This window comes from Oncorhynchus mykiss, chromosome 3, assembly GCF_057628025.1.
Source record: "Oncorhynchus mykiss isolate SJ-2025 chromosome 3, ASM5762802v1, whole genome shotgun sequence".
NCBI lineage: Eukaryota > Metazoa > Chordata > Actinopteri > Salmoniformes > Salmonidae > Oncorhynchus > Oncorhynchus mykiss.
Window position 1 is genome coordinate 14,462,755 of NC_143024.1, and position 19,647 is coordinate 14,482,401.

The window sequence follows — 19,647 nt, forward strand, 5'->3', positions numbered from 1 at the left end:
CCTCCTTTCAGTGTGGGAAGTGTATTCAGTGTGGCACATAGCCCTTAAGCTTCACGGTTGTTTTGTATTGTTTATTGTCGCGTCATTTCTAATAAAGGGTATATGTACGCTCACCACGCAGCGCTTTGGTCCTCTTCATTCCACGGCCGTGACACTGTGCCAAGCTTGTAGTCAGACCCAAGAAGACTCGATGCTTACTGTGTAAAGGGTCTGAATATTTATGTAAATGTGATATTTAAGTTTTTTTTTATTTATAAATTAACAAAATATTCCCCAAAAATATTTTTGCATTGTCATTATGGGGTATTGCGTGTAGATTGCTGAGGATTTTTTATTTATTCAATCCATTTTAGAATATTTTTTATTACCTGAGAAATAAAATCCATCGATCAATCCAAACTGTGCAGCAGCCAAATGATGAATGGAAAGCGACATATGTTACAAAACAGCAAGTTTAATGACATTCGTAGATTGTGAAGCCAAGCCTTCGATACTGAGTAAGTCTACAAGGTAGGAGGGATGTATTTTCTGTTTGTAGAGATTGACATATCTACAGTGTGAATAGTCAATCTATTGTGGTGTTGAAAATGCAAACCATGATATTGAAGAGCCCGGAGATGGTATGCTTTGTTTATTGGTTGTGTGGTGCATTGGCACAGAAACCTGTTTTGTGTTAAGTTCATTGCATTTATTTTATATAATTATAAATATGGCATAAAAATGTTGAAAATCGAATTTCCCCCTAGCTGATTATTGTCTGCTGCCGGATCTGATTGTACTGTAATGAAATAGGCAGGGAGAGTGAGCTCGTCTGTGGTGGTCGGCGAACACTAAACCTTCTGGCCCGTATCCCTGCGTGGCATCAACTGTACCACGAAACCATGCTGAAGTAGCAAAGTGGATATCCACGGTTATAAACACAGGGTCACTACAGGGATTGTTATTTGTGGTCGTAAACATTATTTTGAGTCAATTTTATGAGCGTGTTCAATTTATTTTACAGTACAAGGGGAGGGTCATGTGAAAATATTTATAACTTTGGGAAGAGGGGTGCATTTCTTTCAATGACACCTTGAGTTGGACCAGTCCCCCCAAGTAAATTGTTGGGTTGGGTTTAGTTCATGCTGTTGAATTATTATGATAGACTTGTGCCACATTGAATAGAAGAAGTCATGGGATGTAATATCACATGCGTCCTGTTTGACTTTCAATAGCACTTATGGTTGAGGAAGAGAGAAAGTAATTACATTCACCATGCCTAAAACAATATGACTCGTCTTTATCTCGACTGAGCATCCCAAATGGCATCCTACCCCCTATATAGTGCACTACTTTTGACCAGATCCCTATGGGGGATAAAGGGAATAGGGTGCCATTGAGGACAGATCCCTAATAGTTGAGAAAGAGAGGAAGTAAGTTGTGTTTATTTACCATGAGTATAGCAAGATTTTATCTTGATAGATATGGCATTGCACCTTTAACAGAGGCAAACGTGATTCACTACACTCATAATGAAGCCCTAGATTGATCTGCCTCTTCAATTTCCAAAGGCTTCAAGAAAGAAGGGCAGTTTCATTATGAGTTCCACAGAATGTTGCTAGGCTATGCCTTGACTATTGGCCTACCTTGGATCCAAATTTCCTTGACCTTAAACCATGTTTTTTCCCGCTCTCTTCTCTTGGAGCGACCATGATGCCATGATCTTTTTAATTTGAAGAGTGGTGCTGATGTTGTCATCACTAAGAGCTTATTGAAAACATTTGTCAGGTTGTGCTGGTGTTTTTGCAGGTGACGGTAATGGTACAGCACATGCCTCGGCCTCTGGTTGGAGTGCACTGGAAGCAGGTAAATATAGGAGCCTTGTCCAACTGACTGGCTCCCCCTAGTGCAGTTTTCTGGGTTTGTCCAAGTCCCAGTGGCTTGTTGTTAATGTTATTACCGTCAGCAAGAGATGTCAAATAGCCAAGATGGTACAGCAGGCTGCTGAGGGGAGGACGGCTCATAACAATGGCTGGAACCAAAGGGAAACCAAGGATTTGATGTATTTGATACCATTCCACCTGTTCTGCTCCAGCCGTTACCACGAGCCCGTTCTTGTGACACCAACCTCCTGTGTAATCAAATCAATTTAAAAAATCTAATCAAATTTTTTTAGTCACATGCGCCAAATACAACAGGTGTATCATCTTACAGTGAAATGCTTACTTACGAGCCCCTAACCAACAGTGCAGTTTCAAAAAATATGGATAAGAATAAGAGATAAAAGTAACAAGTAATTAAAGAGGAGCAGTAAAAAATAACAACATATACAGGGGAATACCAGTACAGAGTCAATGTGGAGGCTATATACAGGGGGATACCAGTACAGAGTCAATGTGGAGGCTATATACAGGGGGATACCAGTACAGAGTCAATGTGGAGGCTATATACAGGGGGATACCGGTACAGAGTCAATGTGGAGGCTATATACAGGGGGATACCAGTACAGAGTCAATGTGGAGGCTATATACAGGGGGATACCAGTACAGGGTCAATGTGGAGGCTATATACAGGGGGATACCGGTACAGAGTCAATGTGGAGGCTATATACAGGGGGATACCAGTACAGAGTCAATGTGGAGGCTATATACAGGGGGATACCAGTACAGAGTCAATGTGGAGGCTATATACAGGGGGATACCAGTACAGAGTTAATGTGGAGGCTATATGCAGGGGGATACCAGTACAGAGTCAATGTGGAGGCTATATACAGGGGGATACCGGTACAGAGTCAATGTGGAGGCTATATACAGGGGGATACCAGTACAGAGTCAATGTGGAGGCTATATATACAGGGGGATACCAGTACAGAGTCAATGTGGAGGCTATATACAGGGGGATACCAGTACAGAGTCAATGTGGAGGGTATATACAGGGGGATACCAGTACAGAGTCAATGTGGAGGCTATATACAGGGGGATACCAGTACAGAGTCAATGTGGAGGCTATATACAGGGGGATACCAGTACAGGGTCAATGTGGAGGCTATATACAGGGGGATACCAGTACAGAGTCAATGTGGAGGCTATATACAGGGGGATACCGGTACAGAGTCAATGTGGAGGCTATATACAGGGGAATACCGGTACAGAGTCAATGTGCGGGGGCACCAGTTAGTTGAGGTAGTATGTACATGTAGGTAGAGTTAATTAAAGTGACTATGCATAGATGACAACAGGGAGTGGCAGTGGTGTGGAGAGGGTAGGGGGGGGGGGATGTGAATAGTCTGGGTATCCTTTTTGACTAGATGTTCAGGAGTCTTATGGCTTGGGGGTAGAAGCTGTTTAGAATCATCTTGGACCTAGATTTGGCGCTCCGGTACAGCTTGCCGTATGGTAGCAGAGAGAACAGTCTATGACTAAGGTGGCTGGAGTCTTTGACAATTTTTAGGGCCTTCCTCTGACACCGCCTGGTATAGAGGTCCTGGATGGCAGGAAGCTTGGCCACAGTGATGTACTGGGCCGTTCGCACTACCCTCTGTAGTGCCTTGCAGTCGGAGGCCGAGCAGTTGCCATACCAGGCGGTGATGCAACCAGTCAGGATGCTCCCAATGGTGCAGCTGTAGAACCTTTTGAGTATCTGAGGACTCATGCCAAATCTTTTCAGGCAAATTGGAGTGGGTCTAGGGTTTCTGGGATAATGGTGTTGATGTACTTCAAAGTACTTCAAAGTACTTCATGGCTACAGACGTGAGTGCTACGGGTCAGTAGTCATTTAGACAGGTTACCTTAGTGTTCTTGGGCACAGAGACTATGGTGGTCTGCTTAAAACATGTTGGTATTACAGACTCAGACAGGGAGAGGTTGAAAATGTCGGTGAATACACTTGCTGGTTGGTCAGCGCATGCTCGCAGTAATATGGCTAATATTGCTGTAATTGTTGGATAGAAAATAGAAATTGAATATAAAAACATAGATTTTGAGACGTATCCAGTACACATTGTCAAAGTATTTCAAGTCATGATGCATGACACAAAAACACATTACTTTCCTATGGCTATAACGTTGCAAAAGTTACAGAAAAGTGATATCTCACGTACCTCGTGATATCCAGTCAGTGATCTATCACATGGATCAAAATCATTCAACCTGCTGAACTGCTGTCAAAGTCACGCCCACACTGACTCGACGCACATGATTAGGGGTGTTAACCTGCAGTGGCGTAGTGCTAATCTAGCTACTGGATGCTAACAAGTCTCTCTCTTTATATTGAGGAAAAATACGATATCACAGTGGAAGACAGTTAGTCAGCCAAGTATCGGACAATATACATCGCATCTTCACTGAATTACTGCGCGTGAGGAGATTCATCCTTGCAATTGTGTGTAACGTTAGCTAGCCTGCTTGCTAGTTAGTTAACATCCAGCTAGCCTGTCAGACGGGCTGTTTGAAAGGTGGGGAGCCTACTTTGCTGCATTTGACGACGCTCATCATTCCACATGGTCGCTGCTGGTATAAGGTTAACAGTATGGATGTTGTCAATATACTAGAATTGAATACGTGAAATGTCATCGACCCACATTGTCTATTGCTACAGGTGACCGCTAGCGAGCTCTGTTACAGAGCTTGCCCTTCTGTCTCAGTCGAAACAGAGCTAGCTTGTTGTCACCTGTAGCAATAGACAAAATAGGTCGACGACACTTCATGTATCCAAATTCAATTATAGCATATTGACAACAACCATACTATTAACCACTTACCAGCGCAGAACATGTGGAATAGCTAACTTAGCCACAGTAATATCCCAACCAAGAAAAACAAGTCTTGGTCTGACAAGGAAGTGCTGCACTTCTCTCTGACTGTTTTCAGGTTCAGGCTCGTTATGATTTGACAGCTAGTTAACAGTTGATTTACTTTGTCATGCACTGCAACGGTGTGTTGCAACTCAGTTTGTTTGTATCCAGCATAGGACATGTCATGTGGCTGTTTGCACTAGTCTTAAAGTTGCCACACAAAGTGACGCCACTGAGCTAGTCATGATGTTACTGAACATCATCGCCAGTGAGAATATAATGCACCGTTTTAAGCACATGAATAATAATCACATTGTGTTGGTGTTCTCTCCATTCGCCCGACTTTTACCATAGGCTACATTCTTTGACATGTCAAACATGCATGTTTTCTCTCTTTGCAGTGTGGTGAAACCAGATGAACAAGTTTGAACCCTTTCTGACCACCAAATGAAATCCTAAATATCTCCAGTCCCAGCCTTCAGACAGGCACAATGGAGGAGTCAGATGTGGAGCGTGAGTGACCTCTATTCATAGTTGTGTGCTTATGCCATTACCTCTTTTGATATTGGCTATCCCTTGCATGCTGTTTGGTGGTATGAATAGACCCCAGGTCTCTCATTTGTGTCTCACTCTTCCACATCTATTCTGTATTCTCTCACTCCTCCTCCATGTCTTCTCTCCCCGTCAGAGGTGACCCTGGCCCTGCTGGATTCAGCCAATGACAAGGACCCAGTGGTCAGGGAGCAGGTCAGGAAGTCCATACTGACCCTGGGGAAGCAGCAGCCTAACAAGGTCCTGTCCATGTGCCAGGACTACCTGGTCAAGCACCCCAAGGTCAGACACCACCACTACTACTGCCACTTACTGTTGATTAGAGAGACTGGAACACTATAATAGAACGTCCCCAGTCTCATTAGCAATTTATGCTGAACTTGATGTGGCTCATGTTTGTAGGCTATCTGTGTCTGTATTTGTGTTGAGGTAGTTGGTGCTCAATGCTGGCCTAAGTAAACATTGCTCTATGTTAACAATATTAATATCATCTTTTTACTACCAAGACAATTGTAATACAAGCCTGATGTTTAAAACCTACTGTGGCAATCATATGTTTCCATTGTACCTGAATAACAGCATAGATTTCTAGTTCTGTTTTTGAGGTGTCATTCCTCCTAATTTCAGCCATTTATCTGTCCTGTCAACATCCTTGATGTAACTTTCACTCTCAAAACATGGGAAGTGGAGGTGTGATGGTGATAGGGTTCTTAGATATGAGAAGGCTACTGTACTGTGTGACCATAGTCCTCTGATGCAAGTGCAATTTCAGACAGCACCAATGCTGCTCTGTGCTGCAGATTTCCTTACAATGCTGGAGAGATAAGGTTTTAGAGTTGTATTAGTCGTTTGCATGGGATACACATGGTATACATCGTCCAATGAAATGCTCACTTGCAGGTTCCTTCTCGACAGTGCAACAACAATATGAAATAACTAAAGATTGCATTAGGATGTGATATGTTCTGACATGAAGCAATAACACACATCCTTCCAGAAGCTGGAGACCTTATCATCACTTCTCTGTTGACTGGGACTCTGCATGTGCTGCACCAATGATATGAATACAAAAGAGATGATGACATGTACTGTATGGGAGAGACTTTTCATACAGGCCACTGTGTTGACATTAATGCATGTAGACTTAAGGCCTGTGTTTTGAAGTGAATTACAATGTAAACTTATATTCCTGCAGCTTATCGTTGGACACAGAGTTGTCATACTGCAGACCATTGAGCTGATTGTGAAGACCAAGATAGACGATATCAGTTACCTGAAAATCAAAAGCATAATTTCTTTGGCCTCCGATGAAATGACCCGATCAAAGGTTAGATTGTTTCTGATGATTGTTATTAGGTCTCATCTGAAATACAAAGTTGGTCTTTCAATTTCTATGCTTTTAGCCTGATATTACATGTACTCTAGTTATTCATCTGAGAATGTACTTGATTTATCAGTGGTTATACTTTGTTCTAACATTGAGGCCATTGCATCAATCTGAACACATGGATAGTATCTGTTAGTTTTTGTATTTACATGAAAACAATGGCCCAGGGTTTGATTCAACAGCTCAGTTTTCATGTTTTTACAGGATGTTGTACCTGATTGGCAACAGGCAGCCAGCAATATTCTGGTTGCTGTGGGAAACAAGTACATCAATGACATCATGGAGGAAATCCTCAGCAAGTTCCAGCCAGGGATCCTGCCTCATTTTTTTGTGGTCCAAACATTAGCAAGCCTCTCTGAATCCAACGGTAGGCAAACACAAGACACAACGGTGTCAAGCACACTGTATAGAGCTGTCTAAATACTGAGGCTGCTGACATGTATCCCGTCTGTCCTGTCACCTAGCTTCCGAGAAGCAGTTTTGTCTTCTTACAAAGACTATCCCCCTCAGTGTGTTCAAATTGCTTAGAGATCTCTTGGCATTGTAATAGAGGTAGAGTCTAACGTCTAATCTTACTTTTGTTGACAGTTTATGGTATGGTGCCGTTTCTCAATGCCATCTTGGGCACCATGCTCCCAATGCTGGGCATGGCCAAGCAGGACAACATGAAGTGGGTGTTCTCCTCTGGTAGGACTAGATGCACTATGTCCAACATACTGTAGCATTATATTTGATTATTATTATTGTACATGGTTAAACATGTATTACCAGACCCAGTTTATAGACCTTCCCTCCTTCTCCCAGCTCTGTCCCACTTCAGTGAGAGTATCCTGGAGTACCTAGCCAACCTGGACAAAGCTCCCGACCCGACGGTGAGAAAGGACACGTTCTCCAGCGAGATCTACGCAGCCTACGACATCCTCTACTGCAGCTGGCTCCAGAGCAGGGAATCCAAGGTACACCACATTACATTAAGAGGAGCAGGAAACCAATTTATTTCTCCTAATTACATTTGTCTCAATGGTCCCTCTGTTGTAGGGATGTCTTGATGAACGCAACCCCCTAGACTGTGTGCTGGTATTTATAGGGAAGGGAGGAGAGAGGTCCACAGTCACAGCCAGGACTGATATCAGATGAATAAAGACATTTAGGAGAGTTTCCTGGACATATTTGCCTGGTTAATTCTCAGCAAGGTTATGCAGAAATGTTTTCCTGTGGTTTCTGAGTAGAGGACATAATCACAGTGCAGGTTGGTCTAGGCTTGTGGGCTAACAAATAGTCCCTTATCTGTAATCTGGTCATAAACTCTGTATTCCTCCATTTTGGTTATGACATGATTAGCCACAGAGTAACTGCAGCATAACTGCTGCTCTCTTTATGTTTGAGAGTGCCAGAAGTAACATGACTCCCCGTCTCTGAGTTGGTAAACAGATTTCTGCTTCAGTTAGATGTGGACTCAGTTGATTCAATCTTTTTCCAGTGATTGTATGTGTCCCAAATGGCATTGTATTCCCTAAATCACGTGTCAAACTAATTCCATGGAGCGCCGAGTGTCTGCTGCTTTTCACTCCTCCCTTGTACTTAATTGATGAATTAAGGTCACTAATTAGTAAACAACTCCTTACCTGGCTGTGTCTAGGTCTTGAGAGGAAAAAACAAAAACCTACAGACACTAGGCCCTCCGTGGAAAGAGTTTAACACCCCTGCCCTATAGTGTGCACTACTTCTGACCAGAACCCTTAGGGTTGATAGGGTTCTGGTCAAACCTGATGCTGCTGTATCTGGTCAAAAATAGTACACGGTAGAGATTAGGGTGCCATTTGGGACACAGTGTGGTGTTTCTCTCTCTCCCTGGCTGGGGCTGTAGCTACGACTAACTGTGGTGTTTCCCTCCCTGGCTGGGGCTGTAGCTACGACTAACTGTGGTGTGTGTCTCTCTCTCTCTCTGGCTGGGGCTGTAGCTACGACTAACTGTGGTGTTTCTCTCTCTCTCTCTCTCTGGCTGGGGCTGTAGCTACGACTAACTGTGGTGTTTCTCTCTCGCTCTCTCTGGCTGGGGCTGTAGCTACGACTAACTGTGGTGTTTCTCTCTCTCTCTCTCCCTGGCTGGGGCTGTAGCTACGACTAACTGTGGTGTTTCTCTCTCTCTCTCTCGCTCCCTGGCTGGGGCTGTAGCTATGACTAACTGTGGTGTTTCTCTCTCTCTCTCCCTGGCTAGGGCTGTAACTACGACTAACTGTGGTGTTTCTCTCTCTCTCTCTCCCTGGCTGGGGCTGTAGCTACGACTAACTGTGGTGTTTCTCTCGCTCTCCCTGGCTGGGGCTGTAGCTACGACTAACTGTGGTGTTTCTCTCTCTCTCTCTCCCTGGCTGGGGCTGTACCTACGACTAACTGTGGTGTTTCTCTCTCTCTCTCTCCCTGGGGGCCGTAGCTACGACTGACGGTGGCAGAAGCAGTGGGATCCATGAGTCACCTGATTGCCCATGATAAACTGGAGGAGCAGCTTCCCAAACTCATTCCCACAATCCTCTCCCTGTACAAGAAGAACACGGAGCATTACGTCATCAGTAAGGTAGGTCGGCCTCTAATGACCGCTGCTGGTGTTCTATACAGGGAATGAAGTGCTGTATGTGAGGCACCCAGAGAGTTCAGCAGTTTGCCTGGTCCAGATCTGTGTGTGTAATAGTTAACTCTGCTGACCTGCCAGTGTCCTGTCAAACAGGTAGGGCCCCCGGGAGGTAGGGCTCCCCCAGGAGGTATGCTTGTCATGTTCTCACGCCAAGACGTCTGGTTGTCTGGGCATGACAGTGGTAGTTAGCTGTGGAGTTGACTGAAGCACATACCGATTCAGACCAGGCTACTCTGCAGTCTGACACTCTGGTATTTATGTTGATTGGGACTTGCATTTCTTCTTTAATGGAGTCCTACTCTCCCAGTCATTCATCAGTCCTGTATCAGTATTTTAGTCTACATAGTTTCCCAACACTGTCTGCTCTGCTCACTAATCAGCTCATGTTGTTTTCACCTCCCCTGCAGAGCCTGTGTCAAGTTCTGGATGCTTCTGTGAACATGGGCAGCAGAGTTCTGGAGACGCAGATCGACAGCCTGCTCACTACTCTAAACCAGCAGGTACGGCAAAGTGACCGTCCCCTGATGGCACCAGTACAATGCAATGTTGAGGGAGCTAGCATGCAAGCCTTTCACTGCACCTTTTACACATGCTGCACACTGTTGATATAACTAATAACATTTGATTTGAAAGGACTTCCTTGAACACACACAGCTTCTGGTCACTCCGCCTGGGCTGTTTGCACAATGTCAATAAGATGTTTTTCTGTATTTAGCATAGCTAATGATACTAGACACTGACTATAAGGTTTCTCTATAACAGGATACATAATAAATCACTTCCTGTTGTAGTCACATGGTTTGTGACTCACCCCATGTGCCTTTGAAATTTCAAATTGGTTTGATTGCACTTAGGTCAACATCAATTAGACTGAATCAAGAACAAACTTCCTTTTCAATATGGATTGGTTGATTTGTATGAATAATGGTTCATGTACAGTAATTCTCATTTTGCTCCCCCTCCAGGTTTGTGCACCTGTTGACTACAGCAACCCACTGACGGTGAAAAATCACAACGAGGTATTGAGATGCTTCAGCATTCTAGGTTGGTTTTCTGTTCTTCAATAATCTGTGTGTGTTCTCTGGGTTTATTGGATTGAGAGGTCAGGGTTGTAGTCATTTAAGTGAATGTTACAGATAGAAATGCGTTGAATAGAATTGACACGATTCCTTATTCTACATGACAATCACAACTGTTCTACCCAATCTATTTCTACTGGAATGTTCTAAAACAGGCCCCTTGACCTGGTCTTTGTTAGACCAGTCAGTGGGCCACTGTGTGGAGTTGTAATCCAGGAGTCATTTGCTTCCTGTTGGGGAGGGAGGGATTTAAGCAACAGTCCCCCTGCCACACAGACACAATGCTGCTGCAGCAATATTCCACATGTCTGTCTTCACTGCTCTTCCAACTTATGGAGTTTGGCTTGAATACCTTTTGGCTGCAACGTGTAGAAGGATTTTATGAGGGGCTGGTCATCATAGTTTGGACTGTGAGCATTCTGTGTGCTTGCATCTAGAGATTACTGTCTGGGCCTATATATATTATTTTAGTGTTCCCTTTATTTTTTTGAGGTGTGTATGTATGTGTGTATATATATATAGATAGATAGATAGATAGATAGATAGATAGATATATATAGCTATATATATAGATATAGCTATATATATATATATATATATATATATATAGATATATATAGCTATATATATATATATATATATAGCTATATATATATATATATATATATATATATAGCTATATATAGCTATATATATATAGCTATATATATGAGTGTGACTCCAAATCCAGACCTCCATGGGTTGATACATTTGATTTCCATTGATAATGTGTGATTTTGTTGTCAGCACATTCAACTATGTAAAGAAAAAAGTATTTAATAAGAATATTTCATTCATTCAGATCTAGGATGTTTTATTTTAGTGTTCCCTTTATTTTTTTGAGCTAGCTATCTAGCTAGCTATATATATATATATATATATATATATATATATATATATATATATATATATATATATATATATATATATATATATATATATATATATATATATATATATATATATATATATATATATATATATATATATATATATATATATATATATATATATATATATATATATATATATATATATATATAGCTAGCTAGATAGCTAGCTCAAAAAAATAAAGGGAACACTAAAATAAAACATCCTAGATCTGAATGAATGAAATATTCTTATTAAATACTTTTTTCTTTACATAGTTGAATGTGCTGACAACAAAATCACACATTATCAATGGAAATCAAATGTATCAACCCATGGAGGTCTGGATTTGGAGTCACACTCAACATTAAAGTGGAAAACCACACTACAGGTTGATCCAATTTTGATGTAATGTCCTTAAAACAAGTCAAAATGAGGCTCAGTAGTGTGTGTGTGTGGCCTCCACGTGCCTGTATGACCTCCCTACAACGCCTGGACATGCCCTACAACTCCTGGACAGTCTGTGGTGCAACGTGGCGTTGGTGGATGGAGCGAGACATGATGTCCCAGATGTGCTCAATTGGATTCAGGTCTGGGGAACGGGCGGGCCAGTCCATAGCATCAATGCCTTCCTCTTGCAGGAACTGCTGATACACTCCAGCCAAATGAGGTCTAGCATTGTCTTGCATTAGGAGAAACCCAGGGCCAACCGCACCAGCATATGGTCTCACAAGGGGTCTGTGGATCTCATCTCGGTACCTAATGGCAGTCAGGCTACCTCTGGCGAGCACATGGAGGGCTGTGCGGCCCCCCAAAGAAATGCCACCCCACACCATGACTGACTCACCGCCAAACCGGTCATGCTGGAGGATGTTGCAGGCAGCAGAACGTTCTCCACGGCGTCTCCAGACTGTCACGTCTGTCACATGAAAGCAGGTTCACACTGAGCACATCTGTGAAGAGCACAGGGCGCCAGTGGCGAATTTGCCAATCTTGGTGTTCTCTGGCAAATGCTAAACGTCCTGCACGGTGTTGGGTTGTAAGCACAACCCCCACCTGTGGACGTCGGGCCCTCATACCACCCTCGTGGAGTCTGTTTCTGACCGTTTGAGCAGACACATGCACATTTGTGGCCTGCTGGAGGTCATTTTGCAGGGCTCTGGCAGTGCTCCTCCTTGCACAAAGGCAGAGGTAGCGGTCCTGCTGATGGGTTGTTGCCCTCCTACGGCCTCCTCCACGTCTCCTGATGTACTGGCCTGTCTCCTGGTAGAGCCTCCATGCTCTGGACACTACGCTGACAGACACAGCAAACCTTCTTGCCACAGCTCGCATTGACGTGCCATCCTGGATGAGCTGCACTACCTGAGCCAATTGTGTGGGTTGTAGACTCCGTCTCATGCTACCACTAGAGTGAAAGCACCGCCAGCATTCAAAAGTGACCAAAACATCAGCCAGGAAGCATATGAACTGAGAAGTGGTCTGTGGTTTTCACCTGCAGAACCACTCCTTTATTGGGGGTGTCTTGCTAATTGCCTATAATTTCCACCTGTCTATTCCATTTGCACAACAGCATGTGAAATGTATTGTCAATCAGTGTTGCTTCCTAAGTGGACAGTTTGATTACACAGAAGTGTGATTGACTTGGAGTTCCTTTATTTTTTTGAGCAGTGTTTATATATTTTCAGATCTGGGTAATTTCCTTCACATTGTGAAAATGATCATGGAATTGTAGAATATCAGTATTAATTGGTTCTGTTACCTACATGGTACTGTACTAGGACGATATACCATATTCAGAGTTCCAGACTGTTTTCCCTCTTCAACTAATACAGGACAGGACTCCTTGTGTCTCAAGAGGTACCCTACTCTCTATATAGTGCTCTACTTCTGACCAGAACCCTATAGGCCCTGGTCAACAGTAGTGCACTATAAAGGGAATAGGGTGCCATTGTGAATAAGGTCTTTGTTATTCTAGAACACGGAGCTGCTGCAGAGAAACTACATGATGGACACCATGTCCTCCTGTAATGAGATAATCCATGATTTAGATCTTAGATGGTGTGACTTCACTCAGAGGTAAATGTGTTTAAACTTTAAACAGTGGTCTGACTCTGTGCCATACGCTTCCTTCCTTCCTAGCCAACACCTTCCCAGACCGGCTGGTCATGTTTGTGCTTCAGAAACTGGAGAACAGTAATGAGAGAATCCGCATGGGCTCCCTGGCTGTGCTCCGACACCTCATCAACTCCTCCAGTAAGACTGCTAGTTAGTCTGGCTCGGGCCTGTCTGCACAGGACAGGAGGCACTTACTGCAGTGTATATATAGACACTACTACAAACTAATACAGTAAATATATATAGGCGCTACTACTAACAGTAGTGTATGCCTATAGTCACTACTCACTACTACAGTATACATATAGACACTACTACTAATTTACTACAATATATACAGTACCAGTCAAAAGTTTGAACACCTACTCATTCAAGGGTTTTTCTTTATTTTACGATTTTCTACATTGTAGAATAATAGTGAAGATATCAAAACTATGAAATAACACATATGGAATCATATAGTGACCAAAAAAAGTGTTAAACAAATCAAAATATAGTTTACATTTTAGATTCTTCAAAGTAGCCACCCTTTGCCTTGATAACAGCTTTGCACACTCTTGGCATTCTCTCAACCAGCTTCACCTGGAATGCTTTTCCAACAGTCTTGAAGGAGTTCCCACATATGCTGTACACTTGTTGGCTGCTTTTCCTTCCTAAAAGGCACCTAAAGATTCATAGACCATGATAAACAAGATTCTCTTGTCTGATAAAAGCAAGGTTGAACTCTTAGGCCTGAATGCCAAGTGTCACATCTGGAGGAAACCTGGCACCATCCCTATGGTGAAGCATGGTGGTGGCAGCATCAGGCTGTGTGGGTGTTTTTCAGCAGCAGGGACTGGGAGACTAGTCAGAATTGAGGCAAAGATGAATGGAGCAAAGTACAGAGAGATCCTTGATGAAAACCTGCTCCAGAGCTCTCAGGACCTCAGACTGGGGCGAAGGTTCACCTTCCAATAGGACAATGACCCTAAGCACACAGCCAAGACAACGCAGGGGTGGCTAAGGGACAAGTCTCTGAATGTCCTTGAGTGGCCCAGCCATAGTCCGGACTTGAACCTGATCGAACATCTCTTGAGAGATAGCTGTGCAGCAACGCACCCCATCCAACCTGACAGAGCTTGAGAGTATCTGTAGAGAAGAATGGGAGAAAGTTCCCAAATACAGCTGTGTGCCAAGCTTGCTGCGTTAGACCCAAGAAGACTCGAGGCTGTAATCGCTGCCAAAGGTGCTTTAACAAAGTACCGAGTAAAGGGTTTGAATACTTATGTAAATGTAATATTTATGTTTTTCTATTTTGATAAATTAGCAAAAATGTCTTAACCTGTTTTTGCTTTGTCATTATGAGGTATTGTGTGTAGATTGAGGGGGAAAACAAACTTTAATACATTTTAGGATAGGGCTGTAACATAACAAAAAATATCCCAAGCCACTGTACATGGTGTGCTTCACATAATGACATCAGTTGGATTTTTTTTAGCAGTTATCTCATATCCTAACCGTCCACATCTTCACCACTTTTAAATTTTTTCACCACACGTCATTTGCAGGGGACACGGGTGTCTTGGGTTCTGTTCTTTGTGCATCTGTCTCCTCCCTGGGAGTTGTTTGCAATTTGCCTTGTGCAAAGGCTCATGGGGAATCTGCTGCTGCCTTGACTCTCCTATGTCTCTCAGGTAGCCCATATGCCAAAATCGTGATGAAGTCTCTCCTGGGCATGGTGTTGGCCATGCACTTCTTGAACAACACGTGTGTGTGTGTTGACAGCAGCCAAGTCAAGCATGTTGTAAAACACAGCAACAGGCCAGCAGCGGGTGCCTCCTTTCAGAGTGCAGCTGTGCCATCTGATCAAAAACATCCACACCAATTTATGGTGTAAAACCATTCAAATAATGATATGCCCTCTTAAAACTGGTTCTAACTCCACTTCTGTTTGTGATATTAAGATTCTAACAACCCGTGTCTTTTTATGTAGACTTATTTCAGGCAGGTCAAGAACGGAGGGGGGGGGGGGGGGGGCATGACTTAAATGGCAGAGTAATAAAATAAATTCACGAACAGTCAAAATGACTACCTTAGCAGTTAGTGTTATTTGACCCTGTTCTCTGGATTTGAAAGCATCACTGGTACTTACAAAGGACTTGTTTTGATATGAAATGACCTCATGATGTTACTCAAGGCTTTCTGTCTGTGATCTAGCATCCATTATGGAGTCGAAGAAGCTTCTCATCCTGGCCAGCATCAGACAACCACTGGCTGACCACAGCAATAAGGTAACCTCATGCCGTGTAAATATTAAACTGTTACAATTTGGCATCGTTTTCTCTCCTAAAAGGCATAGAAAATAAAAATGAACACAGTTTCAATGACCCATATCCATGTGCTGTAGAAAACACATTTTCCATTGGGAAACATGTCATACTTTATGGGCCAATTTCCCAGACATGGATTAAATCTGGTCCTGGTTTGAAAATCACTTTCAATAGACTATAACATGTCTTTTAGTACAAACATATGCTTAATCAGGAAACCGGCGCTACATTTTTATTCTTGTTGTGTTGTATTAGTGTTTTGCTTGACCTCTGACCTCTGTCTATCGTTGCCCCCTGCAGGTGAAGAAGAGGGTTGTCCAGGTGATCAGTGCCATGGCTCACCATGGTTACCTGGAGCTGGAGGGAGGAGATCTGCTGGTCAAGTTTATCATCCAACACTGTGCTCTCCCCGACACCTACTATGTACGTTTGTCATATCTACAATCCCTTTTGGTCTTAAGACATTATCCTTGGCGAGGGATTAGCATGACATTGTAGATGGTGGTTCAGTTAAAACTACTCTCTGACTTGTATATGGTGGTCCGTGTGTTTCTAAAGAACTGTGTGTGGGTTTGGTCTGTTGCAGCGTCCAGGCCAGCGCCCCAGTGACCCAGAGGAAGTAACCAATGAGGCGCTGCGGAGCATGTGTGACAACACACTTCACCTCTTCACTACGACCGTGGGACGCCTGACTGACGTGAGTCTACTGCATGGAGATAAGAGTTCTCTCTCGGCAGGCAGGCAATCCATCACCTGTTTTCTTCTCTCACATTAACATTATGTATCTGATCAGCCTGTTTATGCACAAACATATTTTGTCGTTCATGAAATCATTTCAGGTATAGAGGCAGTGAGCATTTTAATGTTTGTTCCTGCTGGAAAAACGGCTTTCGAATACATCGAAGCCAAGTCACACTTAACACCAAACATAATACCGTTTTATGAGAAGAGGCTGAGGGTGGAATTGCTATAATATGGAGTTTTGTGTAAAGAAGCTCAGTCAGATATTTTCCTATCATCAGATGTCTTGAGGGGAAAACCAGCTCACATCCAAAGACGGCATCACCCTGTCTGTTTTTTACAGCCAATCACTCTGCTCTTAGTTACTTGTTCCTTTGCAGTTCCCAACATCAACACTCTCTGAGATGATATGTCTCTTGTATTACTTCCCACTGGAAGCTACGAGACAAGGCATTGACAGAGACTGAAGAGAACAATGATTTACCATGCCTTCATGGCATTAAATCTCTGCAGATTTGGGTTCAAATCATACATTACATATTTTGTTTGATTTATAGCTCTGGGTTTGATTTAGCATGCCTAGGAGCTCTGGGTTTGAACTTTTGTGACTATTCTATTGGTTCAATTGCACCAGGCGAACTCAATGTTGTGATATTACTGTACATCTGTGGCAGGTGCTCTTTTGCATGCTGTACTACCTGACTGTCTGTCTGTCTTCAGGTGCTGTGGTCCATGTTGTACTACCTGACAGTGATCCCTCTGTCTGTCTGTCTTCAGGTCCTGTGGCCCATGCTGCTGTACTACCTGACCCCAGGTCAGTACTCCAACGCCACCGCACCGCTCTGTAAGAGCCTCACGCTGCTGGGAACCAAGAAGAGAGCCTCCCAGGAGCCCAACTTCAACATCGACTTCAACGAGCATGGTAGGTGTCTTTTAGGAGAAGGAGCTCCATTTACTAGGTGTGCAACAGAAATGTATTTTTTTCTATCCCTTCCTCCCTGGTAGACATTTACAGTAGGTTCATACACAGTACATTACATTCATATTAACAAGGCATTATGATGTCATCACCATCATCTGAGCTGGGGAGGTCTTTTCCTCCCTCCCTTTCCCACTCAGTCAGTCTGGCGTTTCCGTATTGGGATTCGGCACACAGTCCCTTTAATGTAAACGAGATGGTCGCAGCCCGGGCCCACTCCTCGTCAGCACTTCTTTGGGATTGGGAATGTTTTAGTTTTCTTCGTTGAAACTGTATTTTATACAGCCATTTTGTTCTCATTAAAGGGCTGTTGGTCGGTTCTTAGAGGCCAGACAGACCAGAGTGTCTGGTTCTGATTAGCTGAATGAGAAGCCACATTTATCACTAAATAAAGCACTAGCGTCAGCTGGGTCCTGAACTGTAAGGTCATTGTTTCAATGATTAAGCTGAACTCTTTGTGGGGAGAAGTATGAGCCTGGCCAGTTAATCATTCAGTCATTCATTATAATGCTTAGTCTGCTATCAACCTTGTTTATTCTCATCTGTTTCTTCTTTCTAATTCAGTTAATCTTCCCTCTCCACATATACTGATGGTGCGGCTCTTGGTGAGTATGAAACCCTAATGACAGGCCACTTGAATGCTCCTGGATTTCAGTTTGCTATGTGGGTGTTATAAAACGTGAACTTGATTTAAAACCCCCATGAAATATGATCAATGTCTCCAGTAATAGCTAGGCTATGTCTTACCTGTAAGTTGGGATGTGTGTGTCTCAGGTGAATGGTTCGTTCCCGTTCCGGAGTCGTGGCCATGGTGCACCGTCTCTGTCTCTACTGAACGTTATAAGTCCTAATATCCACCCCAACGCTGAGACACTCTGGGAGAAGGAGATCCCTGCTCTCCTCAGCTACCTGGAAGGTAAAGGACCTCAACTCAATGACCCCGGAGTCTTATAACCTGTAGCGAGCTATGTCTGTTTGTCAAATGGCACCCTATTCCCTATGTAGTGCCTATGGACCCTGGTCAAAAGTTGTGCACTGAATAGGGTGCTATTTGGGGCTCATAATATCTCTCTCTCTCCAAAGCAGAAATAACCCTGAGGGACTTGTATTGCTGCTGCAGTATTGACAGTTTAGGAGGCTGTTTCAACCTCATTTTAATGTGACTGGTTTAAAATAGTTGTTCCTCCATGGATTCTACTGAGAACGGACATAAAAAAAGACGCATGCTTCTACCACAACAGCTGCAGTTAAGGGATGTTATAAGTGATTCACAATTTTAAAGGCAATATTTTATGGGCTATATATATTTTTTTTGAGAACTTTTATTTTTTTTAGCTGTGGGCCATTTTCATCTTTCCATCATAAAAATACATAGCTTGGATTGAAGTAGAGCATAGGGTATTAAAACGCATCTTAAATCATTTTAGCTCTTTGGTCGGTTTTGGAACGTGTACAGAATATTCTGCTGCTGCTCTATTATTTATTTATTTTTTGTTTTTGTCTGGGAGGAAGTCCGGCGAGCGAGGTCTGAGTAGTATGGTCTATTCTTCTTTACAGAGTCTACCCCAGAAACACTAGACAACAAGAAATGGGAAGAGAGTCTATTACAGGTATGCCCATCTTTATCTAACATCCTCTTTGTCTGTCCCCACAACACTGTCACTATGGTGATCTTTATCTAACATCCTCTTTGACCAGGGTCAACAGTATTTCACTACATAGGGAATAGGGTGCCATTTGGGATGCATGCACTGTCTGACACACAGTGTTGGATAAGAAGTGTTTTCTGTTTCAAAGGGATTTGATATACAGCATTATTTGTTTGGACATATACAGTTCCTAGCCAAGTCCCTGGTGGCCATAGCTGATGACAAGTGGAGCTGTCAGCTGGCTCTAGAGGCCACACGTTACCTGTCCACCTATAACCAGTCCCTGGAAGAGAAGGTTAGTGAACAACCTCATCCTAACCTCTCTTCAACCATGAGTAGGGCCAAGAGTTCTTCATGACCTGACCAGGAAGTTCTCTGGTCTCCACTTATAGTTCAGGGAAAACTCCTGGCCCTAACCATGAGATGTAACACATTCTATTTATTTGTCTCTTTGAACATGATCTTATTTAAAAGTACCCCAAGGAACTCTTCTGAACCTGATAAGCGTTAACAAAATCTTAGTAAAA

General features: G+C 43.1%; 1 protein-coding gene across 6 annotated transcripts in view; it reads left to right on the forward strand.

The window, feature by feature from the left end:
* The first annotated feature begins 4,105 nt into the window (after positions 1-4,105).
* LOC110506857 (maestro heat-like repeat-containing protein family member 1) overlaps positions 4,106-19,647 on the forward strand; it is a 40,012-nt gene continuing 24,470 nt past the window's right edge. For 2 of the 6 annotated variants that reach the window (XM_036965882.2, XM_036965894.2), the window contains exons 1-19: positions 4,106-4,432; positions 5,173-5,284; positions 5,460-5,605; positions 6,519-6,650; positions 6,915-7,077; positions 7,299-7,397; positions 7,515-7,666; positions 9,142-9,282; positions 9,747-9,839; positions 10,305-10,383; positions 13,467-13,580; positions 15,639-15,712; positions 16,052-16,174; positions 16,338-16,448; positions 17,270-17,414; positions 18,036-18,076; positions 18,246-18,387; positions 19,029-19,081; positions 19,308-19,415. In XM_036965882.2, coding sequence (XP_036821777.1) covers positions 5,263-5,284; positions 5,460-5,605; positions 6,519-6,650; positions 6,915-7,077; positions 7,299-7,397; positions 7,515-7,666; positions 9,142-9,282; positions 9,747-9,839; positions 10,305-10,383; positions 13,467-13,580; positions 15,639-15,712; positions 16,052-16,174; positions 16,338-16,448; positions 17,270-17,414; positions 18,036-18,076; positions 18,246-18,387; positions 19,029-19,081; positions 19,308-19,415 — 1,938 coding nt within the window. In that variant the 5' untranslated portion in view covers positions 4,106-4,432; positions 5,173-5,262. The remainder of the gene's footprint in view (positions 4,433-5,172; positions 5,285-5,459; positions 5,606-6,518; positions 6,651-6,914; positions 7,078-7,298; positions 7,398-7,514; positions 7,667-9,141; positions 9,283-9,746; positions 9,840-10,304; positions 10,384-13,466; positions 13,581-15,638; positions 15,713-16,051; positions 16,175-16,337; positions 16,449-17,269; positions 17,415-18,035; positions 18,077-18,245; positions 18,388-19,028; positions 19,082-19,307; positions 19,416-19,647) is intronic. The other 4 variants (XM_036965885.2, XM_090221587.1, XM_090221585.1 and 1 more) reach the window with 2 other exon arrangements.